We start from the raw sequence: 20,292 nt of genomic DNA, 5'->3' as shown, positions 1-20,292 counted from the left end.
TATATTATATGAATATGTATTATATCTATATAAAAATTATATAAATATTACAATTATAATAATGTCATCTATAATGTTTAATGATAATAATAATCTAACATTTAATAATAATAATTATTATATTTAGTGGTGTTTGTGATATGCCTTTCGAAACCCTTATTAACATATATATTATGTATTATATATAGAATATTTTTTCATCATTACCTTATAATCAGTTTTTTCCTCAAAAATAAGTTATTTTTAAATAATTACTCATCTGTCCTTTGCAATATGATGATAGTAAATATCCCTGAGCTATGTTTTTATTTTTGTCAGCCATTTAGAATTTTGTATATAAATATATATACACACACACACACACACATACACACTCATACACACACACACACACACACACAAACTATTTAAAAATAACTGACAACAAGTAACATCAAAACCGGATTGGTTTAAAATGTTCTTAATCTGTCCACTGTAGCAGAAAAACATGCAATTTTTTTTTTACCCTTTTTTTTCCCAAACCACCTACATCTCCCTAACATTATGGCATGTAGTTTATATTCTTGCTACTATAAGTTTTTGAGCCAAAATTCTGCAAATGTTCAGACTAGATTCCTTTTGAGCTGTAAATAGTGAATGAGTATTTTACTCTGCTCTTTAGGCACCTTCAGCATTGAATCACAATGGCTCTGTCGACAGCTCATCCATCAGAGCTTATGTTTTACTGGTAGAGTGACAGTGTGTCCAAATCTGCAGCAGCTGCTCTTCTGTGCTGCCAGAGAGTCATTAATACACAGCACGCACACCCTGCTCAACACAGGTGAGTGAGTGAAAACAAACACCTAAGACACAACACATTCTCAAGATATGTATAAAAAACCTTTAGTCTAACACATTCTGGTGGCCTAATGAGATCCCCAACTGTCAGTGTGCGCACTTCCATTGTACTATGGAAATGAGCCATTGTTACAGCAGGAAACACCTTGCTCAACAAATAAGTTTTGAGAAAAGGCAGGTTTTCACCATCAAACAATAAATGCTACTCAACTGAGTCATCTTACACAACTAGTGGAGATGTCTTAAAGGCAGAGCCACAACACGAAATGTCTGAGTGTATGTCAGATCAAGTTACCTAGCCTATATATAACGCTTTATACAACATAGATTGTTTCAAAGCAGATTTGATTTTTCTGATATTTCACTTTTTTTTAAAAAAAACCTACTTTTGCGAACTACTCCTAGGTTTTTAGCCAGATCTGAACCAAACCAAATCCATTAAAAAAATGAAAATAAATGGCCAGTCCCTGCGAGATGCAAGCACGACGGTCAAATATGTTCATCTAGTGTGTATTAATGTAGGAAAACAATGGAAAAGAAGGGCTGTGAAATGGAAAAATCCTCTGGATACAAACATTGCTTCGGTTCCCTGGGATAAGGGAACGAGCATAGCATTGACACAATTATGGGGAAACTCCTGTTTACTCTGATGCTGAAGCCTGATTTGTTCACATTCGTGCAGCTGCATGAACCAATGGCACTTTAACTCGCCAAAATGGGAGGAGCCTACCTCTACATTACTCAGCTCTGAGAGCCATTTAATCAGAATATTTCTACTGAAGTGACAGTCTTCAATTTGCATGCACACTTATAGCATGGCAGCCTACGCAACACTCGTTCCTTTATCTCAGGGAACCGAGGTTATGTTAGGAACTACAGAAGGCTACCACCATCATGTTGCTCGAACCGACAGGACTTGGTTCCCCCTTAAGGTTGGAAGGAAGGCTTTTTTATGGACAGAAAAACCGCCATCATCTCGAGGCAGTTGCGCTGCTAAAGGTTCGACCAGGAGCCGGACACCGGTCTGCCCTCAGTTCCCTAACCTGAGTTGGAGGCATCTGTTGTGACCACCTTCCTTCTGGAGGTCAGTCCCAATGGGATGCCTGATTGAGACAGGTGAGAGATTTTCCAAGGGGCCATGGCTTTGAAGCATTTGTAGGTTAGCCTGAGTTGAAAACATCACAGGTTCCATGCGTGGGATGGGACATGGGTTTTGAGCCAGTACTGAAGGGGCCTCGAATGTTGAGTAGGACCAGAGGAATCACAGAGAAGGTGGTCGACATGAGGCAGAGCATACTCAGGAAAGCCCTGAGGGGATGTGAAGTCCCTAATTTGAATGACACCACTAGTTGCTCAACAGTCAGGGACTGTTCTGGCATAATCCATGCCTGCACTTGGGCAGAATCAATACCTGTCTCCAGAAAGACCACTCTGGCTCTGAGACATGGTTGGTCCAGGTTGCTGAGCAGCAGCAACCTGTGAATGATGAGTTCCCATTCTAACCTGGCTAAAACAAGCCAGTCATTAAGGTAGTCCAAAATATGGATTCCCATCTGTCTCAGAGGGGAAAGAGTCACGTCTATGCACATTGTTTGGGGCCATGGACAGTCCAAATGGCAGGACTGTGTACTGATAGGCCACTTCCTCAAATGCAAATCTAAAGAACTGTCTGTTATGTGGGGCTATCTGTATGTGAAAGTAAGCATCTTTCAGATCCACTGACAGAAGTCCTCAGGACATGAATGCGCAAGAATTTGTTTCAAAGTTAAAATCTTGAACGGCCATCTTATAAGTGAGTAATTCAGATGCCTGAGATTGAGAATGAGACTGAACTGTGCTGGGTGATGACATCACTAATTCAGCAATGAACTGACTTTATTGTCCTCTTGCACTATCAGTACACATTTTTCCAATTTAACACAGTAAAGCTTCTTTTGCACAATCTGTATTTTATAAAGCACCAAATAAATAAAGGTAACTTGACTTGGCTTGACTTATATAGTGGTCAGCTCCTCGCCTTTTGGTGGGTTGACACACCATTGGTTCGTGCAGCTACACAAACTTCAAACAAACAAACAAACAAACAAATCAGGCTTCATTATCAGAATAAACAGGAGTTTCCCCATAAGAGTGTTGATCCAATGGGAGTGACCATTTGAAAGGGAGCTAGCGTTCACACAGTTTTCCATTGCATTTTCCTCATTCCTCTTTTTTTTAAGCAAAATCGTGCTCTGTGAACAGTGTTGATGTTGCCAAATTCATCAGTTATGAAACAAAATTAATTAATCTATAAAGCAGCTCTACAATATTTTCATCATCCAGCTCAAATGAGTTTAAGTTTTGTTCTCATACAAAAGCTTCAGTGTAGTGATCGCGTAAGAAAGAAATTCACTTTGCTAGTATTTTTTACAATTAATTATTTAGAAACAGTGACATGGTGACTATGACATAGTATTTTCATGTAAAACATGATAAAAAAAAATAAAAAAAAAAACGAATTAAACAAGCCAAAGTAGCAGTCGCAAAGAACCTAAACTCCATTAGGAGACCAAAATACAGAAAAGAAGCTTGAAGAAACTGGGTTCAGTGGATGGATCGGTTCTGCTTTAGTATGTCATCATAATCTTCCTGAATTATGAACTTTAAGCTTGACATACTGCCAGGGTGTGTCCCAAACCCATATGTAAAGAATTCCCACCAGATGTGGCAGAGTTAGATTTGATATCTCATAAAGTATGAGAATGATGTCATTCCTAAAAGAGGGCTGTCGGCCACCCAGCGTGTGATGAGCTACCCTTATCCCCTGCCAGATCGGTCAGCTGACCACACTGTATCCAATTACCCAAAGCTGAGAGAACTTCAGTGAGTATAAAACAATAAAAATAAAATGATAAAGTTCAGACTCGGAAAGCATTTCTTCAGATGCCCCTATATGAATAATGTCACCCAACCGGAGCTTTACAACCAAACAGCATGATTCATTCATTCAAGCAGACAGGAGCTGTGCGGAACAAGCTGAGCTTGTTAATGCATTTTGTGGAAGTGGTTTGCCACAGACGTTTAAACATTGGTTTGAAACAGTGAAGGTCAAAGGTTATAAAAACCAGCAAAAGATCTGAGAGCAACTTCAAATAGCAGAAGAAAATGAGCTCTTTTGTGTGTGTTCCTCTTTTAAGTCTGCCATGGGTCCGGTTTTATAGATCAGGAGAAGAAATTTTGGTCATTAGGAGTATAAAATTCTGAAGGCGTGACCAAATGCACAAGTATTGCAATTTTCTGTCAAGGAAGTGCAATTTCATGTTGATGCAAGCAGATAATGCAAGGTGAGAATTTGCAAGTGATGGGTGTGTTTGTGAAAGTGTTTATTGTCGATGTAAAATGGCCACAATTCAGATCACATGCTCAGGATACAGGTGCATGTCACATGAAAGACATCTTTGGAATTGAAAGGAGGCGGACTAGACTTTTTTTATGCCAAAATTTAGACGTTACAGTTTGTGTGTTGCTATTCCAGTTTTCAAAAATATCTTCGAAATGGGAAACCGGTCCGAACTGCTCTCATGAGGATATGACTCATTGCATCACACTGGAATCTTCCTCCTTGGGAAAATAATGTGCTTTAAAATAATTACAATAACCTGGTCTTTAATATAAAGAGATTTTATTATTTGCCTTAATTTCTTGTCTGAGCATTTTAAAATACTCCATACATACAATGTAATATATGGGGCAGGGTTCTGAAATTAAATAAATAGACAATTGACTAATAATTCACATTTCTTAATTTGCACAGTTCAATAACAGTATTGGTGTTTTACTGGCCAAAAAAAAAAAAAAAAAAACCTTGAAATATGACTGTTCAGAAAGTTTGCTGAAATCTACATTCTAACACTGAGATTTACACATTAAAAAAAATATCAAAATTCATACCATTGTAATAAACTATTATTTTAATTTTCAGTATGCCATTGTTCAGTTCTCACTTACTGAATAGAGACCGACTACTATTGCTTTTAATAAATAAAATATTACATCAACATACAACAAAAAAGCTTTCAAATATGTTGCCAGTGTGTTAGGGCTGGACAAGGTTGGTCTAAATCCAAATAAATATTAATAGATATATATACATAAATAAATAAATTATAGCATAGCCAGCAACGATTAAATACACAGTGCACAAGACATGAACAAAACATCTTATGTGTAAGAATACTTTTTTCAGGCAGAGCTTCTTCAGTACTAGAAAAAACCTTGCTTCGAAAACTCAAACTAGATTCCCAACCCCGAAGAGTTCCTTCTCGTTCCGTATTGAACAGCTCGGTGTCACTTCCTGACCGAGTCGGTCTGTCTATCAGAGTTCCAGTTCGTGGCAGGTTTTGAGGTCTTTTGCGATCCATTTAGCGAGTCATCCATGAGTCAGGCCCTTCACGGAGGTGCCACTACTCTTGCCAAACAAATGCGGTCACTCTATCCTCCTCTCCCAGCACGCTGTGCCCGCTGATCCTCACAACATTCAACTTTGCCACTTCATTTTGAGGTAGAATTTCCACACGGTTGCCCTGAAATAAAACAAGCACGCATATGTCAGGCAATTGAATCAAATCATGTTAGATGACTTTATGCAGTATGTACGGATGGATGACTTCACTCACCATTCTCTCCGGTCTCGTTTAGTGGTGTGGGGCGGCTCCCAGTTTAACTTTCTCCTCATTTTCCACATTATATGCACCTTGCTTGTGGAACCTAAAATGGCAAAAATATTGACATTATGATAAACTGCAGATACTAATTAATTCTAGGATTTAAAGGGCGAGATTAAATACAAACCGGAGTGCCAGCATCAGTCCAATGATGGTGAGACATAATGAAGAGAGAACCACAGCCACCACAGCAAGGGCCGTCGTGCGGCTATACACCTCGCCATTCTTCTTTAGCTCCAGGGAGAAAAGGTGACATCGCTCTCCTGAGTAGTCGGAGTCACAACTGGGAGAAACAAAGCCATTGGTTCTCTTAAACAATTAAGCGATAAAACAGTAACAAAAGTTACAGGAGAACTGGTTTAAAGGAAGCGCTTACATGCATGAGGGCCTCTTTAAGTCCCTGAGATACTGGCAGGTTCCGTGGATACAAAAGTCCTTGTACTTTTTTAGACATGGATTCCTTTTCTTGCCTTTTCCCTTTCCTTTTCCCTTCTTCCCTTCAAGCCCATTCCTCTTCGAGCCTTCAGGTTTCTCGGCATTTAAAACTGCACTTGGGTCTTTGGGTTTTCTTGAAAATGCAACTGTTTTGGTGGGTAAGAAGAGGAAATGCACAGTTATTCACACTAAAAAGCTACAGCACAAATGGAAATAACATCGGTGACATAATCTGTGTCAGTAAATATCTGTTGTAAGTCACTTGAGATTACCTAATGGCCCCTCGTAAGCCCCTGAAAACTCATCTTCCTCTTCATAGTCTTCGTAATACTCATCTTCCTCCTCATACTCCACTTGCTTGTTGTCCACAGTAGCCCTCTTCTCATTCAGTGCCTCCAAAAGATCAATTACAGCTGTCTGTGCAGGCCTCTCACTTTCAAACCGCTCTATTGACGCACCGCTCACTGATGTGACAGCCACTGAATGGGAAAACAGAGTGAATGGACATTAAAAATTAATCAGTCAGGCTGATTGATTGATTATGTTTATGCAGTGGATTGCTGACTACATTGTAAATAATAAACCTGTCTCAATTGTAATTATTTTAATCTTATTTATTTTTATCTCGAGGCTGACATTCAAATAAGCATGTTTTTTGTACTAGTAATAGGTTGTGTGCATTACCTAAAGCCCCTAGAGGGTGCAAAGGGACTCGTTTACAAACATTTCGCATGCACAGACACTGAGCTAACGAATGAACGCATGAGACAAAAATAAGTCTATCCCAAAATATTCTTAAAACAGAATGACTGAATTACATTGTTGACCATTAATAGATTCACTGGCAAATCTGAAATTTTCAATGGTAAAAAAAAGAAAAGGTCTGTTGAATATGAAATGTCATGTTATGAATTTCCACAGAATCTAATAGTAAAAACTAAGCTTTTTTGTTTTTCAATCAGAAAAGTAATTTTATACATAATATATAACTAGCACAGGGTTGTAATGCGACACCCTTCAGCAACAAGCCATGGTCTGTCAGTGATACTCACCAAAGGTAACGGCGAAAAGACGCAAAACAGTTAAAAACTTCATATTTTCCCTTCTTTTAATGACGACGATAGATTCAGCTGTTAAAAATAAAATCCTTCCCGCTCTGTTAATTCCTTTGGAGCCAGCGTAGATTGTTACTTCGTGTCTTCGGGTGTTACTTTGTTACTGTGAGCGTCTCTCGTGCGTCAAGGTTAAAAAATCAGCCGCGTCTCAGTGACAGCTATTTAAATATAACTGTGGCCACGCCCCCTTGTTTATCAAGATAAAATCCTTTGATGTTTTATAAGCTGTTTTATTGGTCTATACCTCTTTCTACTTTTTCCATTTTAACCCTCCTACTATGCTAAAGATCTACACTCACCTGTGATCATCTGCCCTGTAAACAATTAATAACGCAAGACTTTTTGAATGGAGCAGAAAGGGTGCTTTTGTCTTTATCATTTTTATTTTCTTTTCCATTTATTTAATATTGATGGAGTAATTTTTTCCCCCTAGCTAACTTCACTTTCGGCATTTCATAATATCTCCCATATTTTTTTAACAAAGTGTATATTATGGCATTAGTAAAGTAGGTAGATACAATTTTAACTTATTTCATTAATAAACTACCATTGTAATTAAAACAGTCAGGCTAACATTTAACATTTTCATATGATAATGATATGAATGTTTTAATGAAAGTTATGGTTCAAAACACCTGTATTGAAGCAAATAAAACAGATTCAGATTTTGACTAATTATGTGATTAAATGAATGAGAAGATGTATGAACAAACATTAAATTGATCATGGGTTGAAATCTAACAAATCAGTTATCCTTAATTATTTTTAATCCTGGACATCCTTAACCACGAATGCATTATTTCATAATCACACATAGTGTTACACACACACACACACACACACACACACAAAAGAAAAAAAAGTCTTTCCCTGATTTTGGATACACCACACATTGAACGGTATGGTCAATGTTTCACCATTTAAATAAGCAAAATAGCGTTCCTTACTGCCATCTAGTGGAAACACGAACCTCGTACATAGAGAGGCCAAGCAAAAAAAACAAAACAAACAAAAAAAAACATTCATTTTAAAATTGTTAACCTTTAAAAGGTTTATACTATGTCTGTCCGTGTGTGGGTACGTTTTTCAATCTAGTTTTAATTATTGTAAAAATAAAATCTGTTTTACATATAATTTGATTGTATTTAATGTAAATTCATGTAATTAATAATCTTTCTAATTTATTAAAACTGATTTTTAAATACAGACCTATGTTTTGAAATAATTCGTTCGTTTGACGATCGATATATCTCCCCTAAGCGATCAAAATCGATTGCTCTGGTCTTTCGAGTCACATGTTTTGACAAGTAAACATGGCGGACGAGGATCCAAACACGAAAGTTGAATGCGAAGACGTTCCTGCAAAAGAAGAAGAAACCGAGGCTACGGAACCTGATCAGAATGATGTGGCCGACGAGGTCCAGAAGGACAAACGGGCAGACAGCTCCTGGTCGGGGCCGATTTTGTCGTTTGCTCGTAAAGCGACAGAGACGCTGAGCAGTGGAGTGAATCACTACAGCGCGGGGTTAAAGGGATCTGACACATCACAACACAGCCCTGACACCTCAGACCCCCTGAAGACAGGAGGTATGACACCTGCTCATCACTAGAATATTTAAATATAGGGAGAAGAAGTTAACTGACTGCGCCCTACTTACTAGGACAAGTAGTCAATAACAGAATTAACAAAAAGTACAACGATATTTCCATATTTTTGGAAATGCTATCATGGTATTGCCACTATATTGTATATAAATATACGTGCACAGTAGTTTTTTAATCCTGCACCCACAACGTAAATTGGTACGTCATGGACATTTCACGTTCAGATAGGCACTAATGTATAATGGAAGGTGTGTATTTTTACCATAAAGTTTAAATAAATGTATAAATATTATATACAATATATTTTTTTTATGTTTACTTAAATAGCCCCGTGGGAAACTACAGATAGCGCATGTAGTGTTATATCTTGTAGGTTTTCAGTCTTTTAGATGTCAGCTAACTGCGGCCTTGAATAAATACCCAGTTTTGGTCTGATAGCAGTTAATATTAAAATAAAAATATGGGCAGTATATTGTGTGATAAGTATTTAGTTATAGTTCCATTATATCTTTTTTCAACTTATTAAACTTGGCTGGGTATTATCTTTTTTTTTCAGTATTTAATTATTTATAATAAATTAATTATTTTAATTATTTGTTATTTAGCCCATTTTAATCGACTTTCAAATTGTGTAATTCTTATGTATTTTTATTTAATAAAAATAATAAATGTAGTTTATTGTATTTGTTGTTACTTTTTAATAAAAACAATCTTTTTAAATTTACTTTAATCATATGTTAATTTTATTTAATTATTTTCTTACACATTTATTTTCTAAACTTTTCTGGGGACTCCCAGCTCTCCCTTGCATCTCACTGGGGTGCAAGACCCCAGTCTGAAAACCCTGTCATGCCTGACATGAGAAAATAAAATTGCGTGCGTATTTTCTTGATGAGAAATATGAAACTGCATGGGTAAAAAATTATATAGCATATTGAAAGTATAAATATAAAAAAATATGACATGCCAAACTACAGAACACTGCGGAAACTTGCTTGAAATGTTATGTCAGCTGCTATATAAATACTATGATATATTAATATAGTAAATATTCTGTACTATCATAAATGACAAATAACCATGATGTTATCTTTTGATAGCAGCATTGTTCCACCAAACAGTGCAGCTTTGTTGTAACCGAGATCTGTAAGTGCACCATTCAAAATAATTTAAAGGTCCAAGTGATTGCATCACACAGGTTAGTGTATTCATGAGCTCAATCCTTGCAACCACTATCTGGCCATTATCCATTGTGATTAGGATTTCGTGAGTATAATAAATGACTTAATACAGCCAAAACTATATGGTGTAGAACATTTTAGTAACCTACAGTACAGACCAAAAGTTTGGACACCTTCTCATTCAAAGAGTTTTCTTTATTTTCATGAATATGAAAATTGTAGATTCACACTGAAGGCATCAAAACTATGAATTAACACATGTGGAGTTATATATGGAATTATATGCATAACAAAAAAGTATGAAACAACTGAAAATATGTCATATTGTAGGTTCTTCAAAGTAGCCTTCTTTTGCTTTGATTACTGCTTTGCACACTCTTGGCCTTCTCTTGATGAGCTTCAAGAGGTAGTCACCTGAAATGGTCTTCCAACAGTCTTGAAGGAGTTCCCCGAGAGATGCTTAGCACTTGTTGGCCCTTTTGCCTTCTGTCTGTTATCCAGCTCACCCCTAAACCATCTCGATTGGGTTCAGGTCCGGTGACTGTGGAGGCCAGGTCATCTGGCGCAGCACCCCATCACTTTCCTTCTTGGTCAAATAACCCTTGATGCCTTCAGTGTGACTCTACAATTTTCATAGTCAATAAAATAAAGAAAACTCTTTGAATGAGAAGGTGTGTCCAAACTTTTGGTCTGTACTGTACATCTTTGGCTTATTTTGTGGTATAATTGCAAGATGTGATATAATTGTGTTGACTGTTACAGCATACATGAAAGAAATAAATGCACCCGCTTCCTGACGCCGAATATTTTTTTCTCCAGCAGTAACTTCCCCTCAAATTCATTTTAAGACTCTTTAATCGTTATTAAGTTACTTTAATACTTAAGTCTTTGTTCTGCATTTACACTTAATTACACTGCCTCACCAGTTACACTAAGCGACAGTGAGCCGATTAGTCCTGCAGATGCCACAGGATGTGTTAGTGTTCATGCATCTGTGTTGTCCAGCTGTGAAGGATCCCACGGTGGTGGAGAGGTCAAACCTCCTCAGCATGATGAAGCTCAGCATTAAGGTTCTGATCCAGTCCTCCCTCAGTCTCGGCCGCACGCTGGACTCTCAATATCCACCTCTGCAGCAGTTCTTTGTAGTTCTGGAGCACTGCCTAAAACATGGGTTAAAAGGTGAGATGTGAGGGAATAAATTCTTATTTATTTGTTCTGATTTTGCAGATGCAGCATGACCAGTTTTGTGGAATTAACCAATTTTATGGCCTAAATCCTGCATGTGCATGTCTCTCCTCCTGTGCAGTGAAGAAGACTTTCATTGGTCAGAACAAGTCTATCTGGGCTCCTCTGGAGTTGATAGAGAAACTGTGCCCTGAGTCAGCTGACATTTCCACCAGTGTGCGGGATATGCCTGGAATCAAGTAGGCTCCCTTCGAAGGCATTTGTCTTGGATTTAATACCCTGTTTGAAACCGTGTAAGAGAAGAGCATGATTTGGTCTGCATGAAGTTCTGTGTTGTTTCAGGACAGGCCTCGGGCGAGCTCGAGCATGGCTGCATCTGGCTCTAATGCAGAAAAAAATTGCAGACTACATGAAAGAGCTTATAAATAGAAAAGACCTTCTTGGGTAAGAGCAATTAAATGATAGAAAAATGATCTTTAATATTTAGACTCTTCTACAGACTTTCTTTAAAATCATACAAAATACAGTACTGTACTGCTAATGAATTCTGGGCTTCCCAATGTAAATTCAGGGAGTTTTATGAGCCTGGGGCTCTTATAATGGAGGAGGAGGGGACTGTGATCGTAGGGATGCTGGTGGGTCTGAATGTGATCGATGCCAATCTGTGTGTGAAAGGAGAGGATCTAGATTCCCAGGTGAAACATGTAGCCATCCAAAGCATGTTATCAGATGTGCTCCTTGACAGTGACGCTGAACACTGACTTTGTTTCTGCAGGTGGGCGTCATTGACTTCTCAATGTATCTAAAGGATCCTCAAGCAACTGAGACCACACAAGAGTGAGTTGGTGATCATTTAGCAAAGATCAAGCATTGAATCACTTGTTACATGGCTAGAAACAAGTATTAGAAGTATTACTATACTTCTAGTTTAGTAATTTGGGCTTTTTCTGATTCTTTAACTGCTGACAGTGATTCAAAAATGACAGCCATTCTTGACCAGAAGCACTACATAGAAGAACTGAACCGGCACCTGAGCTGCACAGTGACGGATCTTCAGGCCAAGATGGACTCACTGGAGAAGACCAACAGCAAACTCATCGAGGAGGTGATTTTTATGGACTTTATTATGACCTTATGTTTTGCATATTTTAATTTCTTGATGATAAGTCATGCACATTATTAAATACAGGATTCAAATGGGAAAACATAGTTATTTGATGTCTTTTGTGTATAGCTTACAGCAGCCACAGACAGAATCAACGCTCTGCGTGAAGAGCAGGAGCAACTTAAACAGGAAAATGCTAACATTCTCCAAACTAGTCAGAGGAAAGAGGAGGTGGGATTTGCAACAGAAATGTTAGATTGCAAAAACAATTTGTATGTATAATAATTTGAAAAAATCTGCATCCACTATTCGCTGGAACATTTGCTAGAAGAATTTTGGAACATCTTAAGCCAAGACTTAAATGGCCAAACATAGGCCTGGATGTTGGTTTATTACTAATTAATAAAAGCATGCCGTATTTTGTCTTTCCAAAATAATGTTTTATTTTTTTACTAAACAAAATTTTACTCACTTTGGATTGCTTTTAGGTGACTCTGCAAGATAGTCAGTTAGAGCTAGAAACATATCGACAGACGCGGCAGGGTTTGGATGAAATGTACAGTGTAGTTTGGAAGCAGTACAAGGAAGAGAAAAGAATCCGGCAGGTAAGAATGTAAAATAATTCAGCTCTAAATGTAAAATAATTTACCATTTTCAGTCTGGATTGTATTGCATAATATTAAAGGGATAGTTCACTCAAACAAGAAAATATACTCGCCCTCATGTTGATTCTTTCTTCTGTTAGACAACAAAATATATTTCGAAGAATGTGGGTAACCAAACAGTTGCTGGTCCCAATTTACTTCCATAGTGTGAAAAAAAATAATAATAATAATTTGGACCCAGAAGCTGTTTGGTAACCCACATTCTTCAAAATATATTCTTTTTAAGCTCAAAGAAAGAAACTCGTAGAGGCTTGGAACAACTTGAGGTTGAGTAAATGATGACAACATTTTCAAACAGAATGCATTCATGTAAATATAGTATTTTATGGAGCCAGTCAAAATATCTGCATGAACTGTTTGGCGAATCAGGAGCTGCAAAAGGAGCTGGAGCTGCAGATCGGTTTGAAGCAGGAAATGGAGGTCGCCATGAAACTCCTGGAAAAGGACACTCATGAGAAACAAGACGCGCTGGTCGCACTGCGACAACAGCTAGATCAAGTCAAGAATCTCAACTTACAGATGTTCAACAAAGCACAGGTGTTACATCTGATTATCTGTACAACGTGAGTGGAATAGGATTACCTGTAAGCAATTGAAACTTAAGTCTTCTCGTTTAACCCAAAAGGAGTCTGACCGAGTGGCCCAGAAAAAAGAGGAGGACATGGAACGACTTGAAAAGAAGATGATTCAGATGGAAGCAGCCATGAAGGAACTAGAGCAGAGGTGCCAGAACAATTCAAGGAATAATTCACCCAAAATAAGTGATCATTTACCCAAACCTGTCTTTTACCTATTTTTTCCTTATGGTCTTTGGAAGAATGTAGGAAATAATTCATAATGGTTTGAAACAACATGGACATCAGAGAGATGTATGAATTGATATGTGCTTTTTCTAAACGTAATAAACATGAGTATTTGCACCTTAGGCTTCAAAATTCAGAAAATGTGCTCAAAAACACGGATGAAAGCCAGAATGAGCTGAGATCGGAGATGAAGGGGAAAGTGAATGCTCTGCAGAAGCGTCTCACTGACCTCGACACACTCAGGTAGTGTAAATCGAGCTTCTAGAAGATTGATATTTTGAAAGGGGAATATACACATAAGTGTACATTTTGTCATTAGTTCTCATACACATTCAAGTTGTTCCAAACATGTATGCATTTCTTTCAGCTGTTGAACACACAAAAAATGATGTTTTGAAGAATGTTGGTAACCAAACAGTTCCATGTTGTGGGGTAAAAAAAAATGATAATAGAAGTCATTGGCTACTGTAAACTAACATTATTCAAAATAGCTTCTTGTGTGTTCAGCAAAAGAAACTCATACAGGTTTGGAACAAGGAGAGGGTGCGTAAATGATGCCAAGATTTTCATTTTGTTTTGTGAATTATCTCTTTAAATTTAATACAACTGTGAAGCATTTGTTTTGGGTTTACGTTTACTGTTATCATCACTTTAGAAATCTGTTCCTGCATTAAAATGATTTTTTAAAGAAATTGCATTAATAAAAAAAAAAACAAATAAAATAAATAATGTATTCTCACACTTTTTTTTTGTTCTCTAAAAATTAATTTTTGATCAAATTTAAGTAAAAAAATATATTTTAGGGTCCAATTCTCACCATTTACTAACCATTAACTATGACTTTTGCCTCAATTAACTCCTTGTTTGCTGCTTATTAATAGTTTATAAGGTAGTTGTTAAGTTTAGGGTATTGGGTAGGATTATGGATGTCATGCATTAAATGTACTTTATAAGCACTAATAAACAGCCAATATGTTAATAATATACATGCTAATAAGAAACTAGTTATAAGTGTGAATTGAACCGTGTACTAAAGTGTTACCAATTTTTTTTAAATGGGAGTAACAAGCTAAAAAAAAATTGTGAGGGGGGGGGTCATAAAGATTTTTATTTTTTTTATTTTTGAATGTTGTTGTGGCTCTCTTTTCAGGGCAGGCCTGGAGTCGGAGCTTAGTGTGGAGAAAGAGCAGCGTCAGAGCCTGCAGAGGGAGCTACACAGAGAACAGGACAACAGCGCAGAGCTGCGCACACAACTGCAGCAGCTGCAGGGCCTGCAGACGGTCAGATATTCTGCAGCTTCAGCCAGGAAACTAACCTATACAGTCAGAAGTTTATGTATTATGGTGTTAATAAATGACTGCCTTTGTTTCCACAGGAGCTGCTTGATCTTCGACAGGAGAAGAAACAGCTCCAGCAGCTGTGTGAGGAGCAGGAGCAGGCTCTACAGGAGATGGGCCTTCATCTCAGCCAGTAAGACTCCTCCACTCTCGTTCTTCTGATATTTCTGGAGAATGACAGCTGCCTTCTGTAGAGCTGCTTTGTAGCTGAATTGAGTTTGTGTTATAATTGTTGAACAACACTGACAGTCTTTTTAAACTGAATTGAATCCACACTCAACTGACTTCAGCTGAGTAATGATGCTATTGTCCATTTAGAACGTTTTCATTTCATAACTAATACTGCTTTGAAACTGTATAAAGTGCTATATGAATAAATGTGACTTGATATCACACGCTAGATGTCTTGAACTAAAATGCTGCTTTCAGATCCAAACTCAAGATGGAGGACTTCAAAGAGGTCAACAAAGCCTTGAAGGTAAAAGAGCTTCATAAGGTTACCTTTTTTGTGTCCATTTGCATTGCAAATCTAAAGATCCCTTGTTAGTATTGTTTGCCAAATATTTCTTTTTTGTTTTATACTTTGCTTTGTAACTTTTCGTACACGGTTGTTGTGATATCTCACCATCATAATAGTGCATGGCAAAGGTGTAATAAAATAGACAAAAAATATTTTTGTTAAAATAAAATTTATATATATAAATTATATATATATAAATTTTGATAATAATTATGATTGTCTCTTTTGTTTTCCAGGGTCATGCCTGGCTGAAAGACGATGAAGCTATACAGTGCAAGCAGTGCCAAAAAGAATTCTCAATCTCTCGGAGAAAAGTGAGTGATGCTCCACTCTGTCAGTCACTATATCTCAGTCCTTTGGAAAGTAACTGTACTCGTTTTTCTGTTTGAAGCACCATTGCAGGAACTGTGGAGACATCTACTGCAACAGCTGCTCCAGTAATGAGCTGGCTCTGCCCTCGTACCCCAAACCTGTCCGTGTATGTGATGTCTGCCATTCCCTTCTGCTCCAGAGGAGCTCCATCAGATCCTGACAGCACTCAACATATCTGCTGAAACTACAGGCCACCTGTATTAATCAAACTCTCAGTCTCCTTGTTTATAACACTTACACATACATTTCTTGTGGCACCGCTGGTTTCCGTTTGACTGAGACATTTGATTGTTGCAAAATCATATGCAAAGTTTCTTTGACCGGATAATGCTAGGAGAATTAGAAACTAACATTAATCTGATTGTATTTATAATGATAGTCTCCATTTTAGGGAGAGCACTAACACATATAAGCCTTTCAGTGGTTCATCAAGAGTGAATACAGAGGATTCATATTTCAAAATAGGACCGAATTAAGTTTGTAATGATTTTGTAAATTCTGGTAAGTGTTCAGTTTTAATTTTAATAATTAAGGAGACATAGCATTTCTAAATTGTAATCTTTATCACAAATTATCACTAATTTTTTGTGCATTTAATCTGTGCATGTCATACAAAAACATACCACTATCAAAGGTAAAAAAAAGTGGGATCAGTTCCTGTTTAAAGTTAGTAGATATGTGAATTATTCAAGAAAACGTTGATCATTCATACAGCCATTCTTATATAGGAGTTGAACAACGTTTTTATGAACACCTTTGTTCTGCTAATATCATGAATGACGCTCAAAAGTCTGTAAGTGAATTTTCGTTGTCCAAAGGTGAAATTACATTTATAGTATGCAAAACTTTTTTTGCTAATGCCAGTCAAAAAAACATTTTTATACAACTTTTTAAGGCTCTCGGAATACAAAATTTCTATTTTAGATTGTATGACAGTTTCCTGTGTTGTACCTTCTTTTGTCTCCTGTTCTGTTCATGAAGCTTTAATGAAGTTTCTGAAGATTTTATAGAATTGTGTACGGTTTAATAAACACTGCCTCAAACTATTCATCCATCTGTGAAGCCATGACGAATCAGACAATTTGTCCACCAATCTGAAATCACAACTGACACATTGCATGGGAAAAAAACGAATGCAAAGAGTTACAAGCATCTTAATGAAGCCTGTCACCTTCCCACCATGCTTTAAAATAATTAAACAAATATTTTTCTTCTAAACTTAAACACTCTATTTCAGCTACCGGTCTAGATTAAACATTAAAGGAGTAGTTCACTTCCAGAACAAAAATATAGAGATATAATTTTAAAAAAATGAAAATGTGTATACGTTTTAGCTCTGCAATGGAAATGCATACTCGGTGGAGCCTCGTTCGAAACTGTTAGGGTATGTCGAAAAAATCCCATCTCATTTTCTCAGCAGAAATACCGACCTAGTGTTTACAAATTAGTCAAACGCCCTTATATATATATTTATATATATATATAGCGATTTAGAACTATTTTGAAGTTGGAGGATAAAATAGGAGTTTTCGATAGCTGTCATGAACCGGAGTGCACAGTCCTTTCAGACCTAGCATTTGCACAATCATTTGATGTTAAAAAAAAAGTATATAATGTTTTTTTATTTTTTGGAAAATAAAAAAATTTGGATTGTTTCGCTAGATAAGACCTTTCTTTCTCGGCTGGGGTTTAGAGCCATTTGAAGCTGCAGTCAAACTGCATTTTGGAAGTTCAAACTCACAGCACCATAGAAGTCCACTATATGGAGAAAATTCCGACAGAGTGAAAGGCCCATAGGGTCCTGCTGTGAGGAAACAAAAACACCTCTTTAATGCTCGAATGTAAAAACAGATTAACAGGCACCTCTCCAGTCTGGATCAAGGGCTGTCACATTTCAGCAAATAAAGAGTTTCTCTAACATAAATTACTACCTCTAGTTAGGATTTTCTTTCAACCATGTCAAAAGGAAAAAGAAGTTTGCCTGTGTACAGGTCCAAACAAATTAGAAGGGAGCAAGGAACAAAGAAAAAACAAATGAAAGAGGACACTGTCCAAATGAAGGTTCATTCCCATGGACCCCCAGCTCCCTCCACTGTAGTAACTGCTCCCCATTCTGCTCTGATTACCTGACAGGAAGAAGAAATGCACATTTTAGGGCCAGAGAGTTCTCAGTGCGAAAAGAATCACCATTTCTGACTCTTGAGGCCCAGATGACAAGCGATGCAGATTTGTCATGAAAGAGTAGTTTAGTTATCACTATTATAGTTAAAAAGTATAGTACTAAAACTAAAAACCATCACAAAAACATTACCATTACTTAAAATATAAAACAACTTATTTTAACTAATTGCCAAGGCAAAATTCTCATGTTAATGTAATTTAATATTGTAGCTAAAACAAGAATTAATACAACTATGTAGATCTGTATATAAAAAAAAATTACAACGTTTTTAAAATGAAGATATATAAAATAAAACTGTTTCAAATTAATAATTATAACAGCACCTCAATGATACTATTACACAACATTTTTTTTAAATTCCACATGAAAAGCAATAAGCAGTATCATAAGAGTATCATACAAGTCCTGTTTAGTTTGTTTTTATACACTGGCACCACCAATGTAGCAGTAAATCAGGTGAACTGTTTAAATGGTCAGATGGTGGTCAAAGGTGAAACTGTTTAAACTCTGGGTGTAAACAGTACATCATTAAAAGTGCATGCAATCCAGTGCCAGAGATAATGCTGATTTGATGACTTTAAGTTTAACGCATTGAGAGAAATTGATGGAGGTCATGTGATGGGGCTTTGAGTGACATGTCAAATCAACCCCACTTGGACCCCTAAAAGATTCCATCTACTGGAAGAACTCTCTGGATGTTCCATTTGAAACCCAATTATAAATCTAAAAATATTAAGACTTAACCAGCAACATGCATCAATAACAATACATTTTTTTTTCTCTTGAATTACACATCCTGTGTACTAATTGTGATGTGCTCATTCAGAGGCTGCATCCATTGAAGGCTGCATTTCAAGACAGAATACCGTGTGGTGATGAAGGCTTTACATTTTAATGGCTCTATTACATACAGCCTCAAAATGCGTCCGTCATTTCCCAGGTCATGAAGGATTCAACAGATCCATCACGGACCAGACTAATCACAGCTTTCTCACTAAAATACGATTTATACTTTTTATTATGTAAATACATGGACAAAAGAGAAGATATTTAGATATATAAATAATATACTAACCATCAACTTAACCTATGGATTTCACATGCAGCCTTCCCTGAATCGTGCTCTCTGTTAAATATGTGAACATTATGATGTTGAAATTTTAGTTAGCGCAAAAGAAAGATACTGTGTAGTCAATGTATAATCCAAACAAACTTTATTCACATTATATTTTAAGTACCTTTGAGGTACTGCTTGAGGTATGCTACAACAGGATAACACAAAAGGCTTTTAAATCAGGCATTAAGAATAGCAACACCTAGGGGTCCAAGGGTGATAGGATTTGGCAGGGTACTGCCTAGCAGAGCTATGGTAGAGCTGACAGTCAATGTAGTCACTGTAGCCCCCCATGCCACTCTGGTTACCATCACCCCCGCTGTAGCCAGAGCCCATCTGTGGACTGCTGTGTCCATGTGATGACTGGTTTCCTTCAGAGCAACAGTTACGCATTTATGATAGCTGCTCAGAAAGAGTTACTTACGTCTTAGAATAGGTCTTACCTATACTGCCCATCATTTGACTACCATATCCCCCACTTCCGCCCCCTGCCGTGGAGTTTAGGAACAGCTCCACATAACGGTGCTCTACATGAGAATAAAAGGCCATTCACATAAAGAATGATAACTATATTTATTTAGTGTCCACACCAACAGACGATAACATTATGTTTATTATAAACACATCCTGCAGTTTTGTTATCTGCTGGTTTAAATGCTAAGTGGATTCTGATTGGCTATCAATGTTTTCATTATTCATTAGCTTGAAAAGTTGCTTTGAAAGTAAATCCAGGGATATAATTCAAAACTTCATAGTTACAATAACTGTCCTTGGTGTGAGCAGGCCTTTAGTGTTGTCAGTTAGGCTCCAGAATATCAACTATCATAAACAAAGTTGTTCAGTTTCATTCAACAGAAAAAATCTGACATTCAAGACCAATTTATAGGATGGAATTTAAAGGGACAGTTCACTCAAAATTAATTCTGTCATCATTTACCCAACCTGAAGTTGTTCAAAACCTCAGGACAAAGCTGGATAAAAAGTGACCCATCTTGGTCCTTCTGGATGGTCCAATTCTTAAGATTCAATACAAATTTCAAATAATTTCTAATTTTAAAGATTAAATGACTAAGACTGAGCACTTTGAGTGAAATGTTCAAAGCTTGTTTATGTGCAAATGATGGTCTGATGAA

General features: G+C 36.9%; 2 protein-coding genes across 2 annotated transcripts; one reads left to right on the top strand and one right to left on the bottom strand.

The window, feature by feature from the left end:
- Positions 1–4,481: 4,481 nt before the first annotated feature.
- On the bottom strand, positions 4,482–7,236 carry LOC128027649 (proheparin-binding EGF-like growth factor). The gene is made up of 6 exons (XM_052615424.1): positions 7,028–7,236; positions 6,248–6,454; positions 5,917–6,121; positions 5,668–5,823; positions 5,493–5,583; positions 4,482–5,399 (listed from the first exon to the last, which is right to left on the bottom strand). Exons 1-5 carry the CDS (start codon positions 7,068–7,070, stop codon positions 5,511–5,513), a joined length of 684 nt encoding a protein of 227 aa, XP_052471384.1. The 5' UTR covers positions 7,071–7,236; the 3' UTR covers positions 4,482–5,399; positions 5,493–5,510.
- Positions 7,237–8,371: 1,135 nt separating this feature from the next.
- On the top strand, positions 8,372–16,909 carry LOC128027648 (RUN and FYVE domain-containing protein 1). Its single transcript, XM_052615422.1, has 17 exons — positions 8,372–8,677; positions 10,882–11,055; positions 11,183–11,300; positions 11,404–11,505; positions 11,633–11,756; positions 11,837–11,898; positions 12,031–12,166; positions 12,296–12,397; positions 12,655–12,771; positions 13,201–13,368; positions 13,457–13,554; positions 13,758–13,877; positions 14,785–14,914; positions 15,010–15,104; positions 15,401–15,449; positions 15,728–15,805; positions 15,883–16,909. The coding sequence occupies exons 1-17, from the start codon at positions 8,404–8,406 to the stop codon at positions 16,021–16,023; spliced, it is 2,088 nt and encodes a 695-aa protein (XP_052471382.1). The 5' UTR covers positions 8,372–8,403; the 3' UTR covers positions 16,024–16,909.
- The last annotated feature ends 3,383 nt before the right edge of the window (positions 16,910–20,292 follow it).

Source organism: Carassius gibelio, chromosome A14 (assembly GCF_023724105.1).
Source record: "Carassius gibelio isolate Cgi1373 ecotype wild population from Czech Republic chromosome A14, carGib1.2-hapl.c, whole genome shotgun sequence".
In the NCBI taxonomy this organism is placed as follows: Eukaryota; Metazoa; Chordata; class Actinopteri; order Cypriniformes; family Cyprinidae; genus Carassius; species Carassius gibelio.
The sequence above is the reverse complement of the archived record's forward strand: the minus strand, read 5'-3'. Positions and strand labels throughout refer to the sequence as shown.